Genomic DNA, 5,172 nt, shown 5'->3' with positions numbered 1-5,172 from the left:
ACTGCAACCCCCACCCCTTGGGTTCAAGCAATTCTCCTGCCAAAGCCTCCCAAGTAGCTAGGACTACAGGCACACGCCATGCCTGGCTAATTTTTTTGTATTTTATTAGAGACGGGGTTTCACCATGTTGCCCAGGCTGATCTCAAACTCCTGACCTCAGGCAATTGCCCGCCTCAGCCTCCCAAAGTGCTGGGATTACAGGCGTGAACCACTAAGCCCAGCTGAAAAAGATCAAATTTAAGCAAGGAAACTGAGGCAAAATAAGAAGGATATAAAAAAGAAGATAGACCAGGTGCGGTGGCTCAAGCCTGTCATCTCAGCACTTTGGGAGGTCGAGGCAGGTAGATCATGAGGTCAGAAGTTTGAGACCATCCTGGCTAACACAGTGAAACCCCCTATCTACCAAAAATACAAAAAGTTAGCTGGGCATGGTGGTGCACGCCTGTAGTCCCAGGAGGCTGAGGCAGGAGAATCACTTGATCCTAGGAGATGGAGGTTGCAGTCAGCAGAGATCAGGCCGGCCTGGGTGACAGAGCGAGACTCCATCCCCAAAAAAAAAAAAAAAAAAAAAAAAAAAAAAAAAAAAAAAAAAAAAAAAAAAGAGGGGGGGGGGAAAAAAAAAAAAAAAAAAAAAAAAAAAAAAAAAAAAAAAAAAAAGAAGACAAAGTTAGGGGTGAGGACAGCACACAACTAAATTCTTCCAGGAACAGAGGTCTGCCAGGGAGTACAGGGAATATTCAGGAAAAATGACAAATGCCAGGTTCCCAGTATTAATGCCTTTCTTCCTCTCTCTTGCTGTCCCCAAGACGTGCCACCTTGCTATGTCACCCAGAGCTGGAGTGCAATGGCACGATTTTGGCTCACTGCAACTTATGCCTCCTGGGTTCAAGCAATTTTCCTGCCTCAGTGTCCCGAGTAGCTGGGATTACAGTGGGGGCCACCACGCCCGGCTAAGTTTTGTATTTTTTTTTTTTTTTTTGAGACGGAGTTTCACTCTTGTTACCCAGGCTGGAGTGCAATGGCGCGATCTCGGCTCACCGCAACCTCCGCCTCCTAGGTTTAGGCAATTCTCCTGCCTCAGCCTCCTGAGTAGCTGGGATTACAGGCACGCGCCACCATGCCCAGCTAACTTTTTGTATTTTTAGTAGAGACGGGGTTTCACCATGTTGACCAGGATGGTCTCGATCTCTTGACCTCGTGATCCACCCGCCTCGGCCTCCCAAAGTGCTGGGATTACAGGCTTGAGCCACCGCGCCCGGCCCAATTTTTGTATTTTTAGTAGACACAGGGTTCCACCATGTTGGCCAGGCTGGTCTCAAATTCCTGACCTTATGATCCACCCACCTCAGCCTCCCAAAGTGCAGGGATTACAGGTGTGAGCCACCACGCCCAGCCACTAATGTCTTTCTAAAGGGTTCCTAGTTTGCTCTCATAGTAATTTAGCTGGAAAAAACACTGCAAATACTGGAGTTTGGAGATTTTCCATGATTACAACAACCATAAATAAGGTTGCCCACAACACATTTCAATCACTGGCTTTTCAGTGGATACTGTCACTTTTGAAAGTCATCTCTAAGTTCAAAGGAATGAAGTACTCCAAAGTATAAACAGATGACACCTACAAATATCAACCCTAATTCAGACAATTCCAGGAACTCCACCCATCAAATAATACCAGTAAGAACATTCTGGCTACTCCAGTTTGCTCAGGGCCCCATAACCTACATCCCTCAGCAGGGCTGTGGGGCTGCATACCCATTGAGCGATAGGAAGGCAGGGCCACACCTGGCAGACTGGGGCTCCTCACCAGTCTGCCACAGCAGCCTCATTTCCTATGCAAGCTCTTCCTGGGGTTCCTCCTCAGGTATAAAAAATAGCCCACCTTGCTGGGCCTGCTAAACCTGTTAAGATCTCTGTTAAGTAAGGGTCATAATTCAGAAGAAACTGAGTCAGAAGAAGCAAACAGACATGGTCCTGGAGTGAGCAGAGACTGCCTGAATGCAAGCAATGGCAATGGGAAGGAGAGGGGTGAGATGGCTTTAGGGGGTGTTTTGTCTTTTTAGCCGATACCACCTGGATGATGGCCTACAAGCCTCTTTCAAGGCTTGGGCCACATAAGGACAGAAGGAGCTGCAGAATGTTCTTGAAGAAAACATCTGTTGAAGGCTGACTGTGCTGTAATGCACAAGGGCAAGTAGAACTTAGTCTGTGAGGGAGTCAGAGCTCCTGGTGCAGTGGAGAAAGACAAATCAACAGCTATAAAATAAGCCCCTCTACTATTTTTCTGACCCCCTCTCTGCTCGTCTAATAATGCATTTTAGTTGGGTACTTCTGGGGAGTGGCATGCTTCAACCACAATGGGAAGGACAGATGCCAGACTTTTATGCAAATACTAAAGCTAATGTCAAGTGGGTTACTAAGTTCTGTGGTTGAACTTAGGCCAAGGCAGAGCTGGTCTAGCTCTGAAGGTGGAGGTAATACAGGTACACAACAGTGGGTGTAGCGAACAGCAGCCTTCTGTGTTAGAAGCTGCCATCAGGACAGGCCCACCTGGTTGGGAGGGCAGATGGCCAGAGAAAGGGCACTGACCATTAATGGGGAGGTTGGCCAAGGCAGGGGTGGGGACAGAGGCCACACTTACGTGGAGAGAACTTCAGAGGGCAGGTCTGTGATGTAAGAAGGAATCTTCCGCCCAGTCAGGAACTGTGCCACTTCGTTGCTGAAGGTGTTACAGTTGTGTTCGAAGAGGTTGTAGGCCTCACCTCTGTATGTTGAAAGATTTGCAGAACAGATATGAGAAGCCAGCAAGCGTCTATGTGGAATAACTCAAGCTAGGCCGTGGAATAGTGAGCATAGCTTAATGTAAGGACTGTGATTTCCCCGCTCTGATACACCAGAAACACTGCTTATTTGCCATTCTGGCCATTAATAACTGATTTTTAAGGGAAGGAGAAACTGAAAATACATGGCTCCTACACAGTTCAGGAGAATCTTTACATTCATGAAAGCAGAGCTCTGGTGTTAGTATTTACCCCGTACTGAAACTGATGAAAGCCTCTTTCAGGAAAAGTCTGCTTATGTTTGTATTTCATCCCAACCCTTCTGCAAACCCTGCTTTTCCTTCTACAAACTTGTCCAATAAAGGTTGAGAACAGCACTTGCTGATTTTAATCAGAAGGAATGAAAAGCCCTTGTTTCCTCTAAAAATTTCAGCAGAAAGTATGCTGGAAGGAATATCCGTATCAGAACAACTTAGAACTCTTTTTGTAGTATAACTGCCCTTTCTTCATGTTAATTAAGCAAAAAAACTGGGCCAGGCCTTGTGCTGAGTGATAAGGATGAGATGACATGGCAGCTGCCTCCAGGTGTTGATTATCTGGTTGGGGAGACAGACACAACTAACCACCACCCCTGTCTCCACTCACCGGAACAGGGACTCCCCCAGGGAGGACAGGTACTCCAGAAAGATTTCTTCTGTGACTTCTGTACTCCCCACATCAACCACAGAGTCTGGGGGCCCAAGCAATGTCCCTCCCTAAAAGAGCCAACCCAAAGAAAGTCATTAAATTACCATCTTTACTGTGGCTTCCCACAGTAGATCACAAACACTCTGTTCTGACTCTTTTTTTTTTTTGAGATGGAGTTTCTCTCTTGTCACCCAGGCTAGAGTACAATGGGGCAATCTTGGCTCATTGCAACCTCTGCCTCCAGGATTCAAGTGACTCTCCTGCCTCAGCCTCCTGAGTACAGTGCCTGACACCATGCCCAGCTAATATTTTGTAATTTTAGTAGAAACAGGGTTTTACCACGTTGGTCAAACTGGTCTCAAACTCCTGACCTCAAGTGATCTACTCACCTGGGCCTCCCAAAGTGTTGGGATTACAGGCCTGAGTCACTGCGCCTGGCCTGACTTCACTTTTAACTTTCAGGGCACCCTGGGCAGATGAAGTGTGCTATTCACTATTTGTATCAAGGATGCAATGGCTTAGAAGCAGGGGTGTCCAATCTTTTGGTTTTCCTGGGCCACACTGGAAGAATTATCTTGGGCCACACATAAAACAAACTAACACTAATGGTAGTTGATGAGCTTAAAAAAAAAAATCTCATGTTTTAAGAAACTTTACAAATTTGTGTCAGGCCATATTCAAAGCTGTCCTGGGCTGCATGTGGCCTGTGGGCTACAGGTTGGACAAGCTTGGCTTAGAACTTTCTAGTGACTTTCCATTGCCATGTGCTGCCAGCATGGTTAGGAAGTCAGGCTTCTTGTTTCTTATGGAGCCCTGGGAAGCTGATTCTCTTGCAGCCCTGACTCCTGATGCTGTCCATTTATTCAGTTGAGAAAAACAGAAAAACCCAGAATCTAAAGTCTCCTTTTGTACCCAGTATGTCTCATCATGAGGACGGAACAGGACAATAGAAATAGCTCACACTTCACAGGCCATCTCTTCATGCCTATTTGCATAAAGTATGCAGTCAGTTTTTCTTCTGACATATTTGACATCCTGTGTAACAATGGAAAAATGTGAAGGGCGGTGAGAAATCTGGCAGGCCGGCAGTTATTTCCATAATGCAATTATTTTTTGATCTGTGAGCCTAATCTAATGATGGTGATAGGGCAAGAGAGTTGATGACTCCTGAAAGGCCTACAGAAAACCCTAAGCTATGGAGTTAACAGATTGCCATAGAAGACTGAAGGAGAGACTGAGGTTGAATGGGGAAACCAGCCACTGTGGAAGCAACGGGATCAGCAGGGAGAACAAATCTGGGAAGGGATAATACTCCAGAGCAGAGCTCCCTGAAAAGATCATTTATTCACAGTTACTGAGCACCTCCTACATAGCTGACATTGTTCTGGGCACTGTGGAAAGCATGGTGAGCAAGATACCTATGGTAGGCAGAGAACAATTACCTCAGAGTTGTAAGAGACTAAAAGGTCACTCTTTGACTCCTCTTATTCAGTTATAGGCACTGGGGCTGTGGTGTGGACAAAATAGATGAGGTTCTTGTCCTTAAGAGGCTAGTTTAGGGGCCGGGCGCGGTGGCTCAAGCCTGTAATTCCAGCACTTTGGGAGGCCGAGGTGGGTGGATCACGAGGTCAAGAGATCGAGACCATCCTGGTCAACATGGTGAAACCCCGTCTCTACTAAAGCTACAAAAAATTAGCTGGGCATG

The 5,172-nt window shown here is 46.4% G+C and overlaps 1 protein-coding gene across 1 annotated transcript in view; it reads right to left on the bottom strand.

Annotated features, from left to right (window-relative positions):
* Positions 1-5,172, bottom strand: part of DESI1 (desumoylating isopeptidase 1) — a 27,110-nt gene that overhangs the window by 1,520 nt on the left and 20,418 nt on the right. The window contains exons 3-4 of the mRNA XM_017510332.2: positions 3,426-3,535; positions 2,642-2,764 (exon numbers count right to left, since the gene is read on the bottom strand). Of these exons, the coding sequence (XP_017365821.1) occupies positions 2,642-2,764; positions 3,426-3,535 (233 nt within the window). The remainder of the gene's footprint in view (positions 1-2,641; positions 2,765-3,425; positions 3,536-5,172) is intronic.

Source organism: Cebus imitator, unplaced genomic scaffold, assembly GCF_001604975.1.
Source record: "Cebus imitator isolate Cc_AM_T3 unplaced genomic scaffold, Cebus_imitator-1.0 Scaffold435, whole genome shotgun sequence".
NCBI lineage: Eukaryota > Metazoa > Chordata > Mammalia > Primates > Cebidae > Cebus > Cebus imitator.
This window is presented reverse-complemented; position numbering and strand designations above follow the sequence as displayed.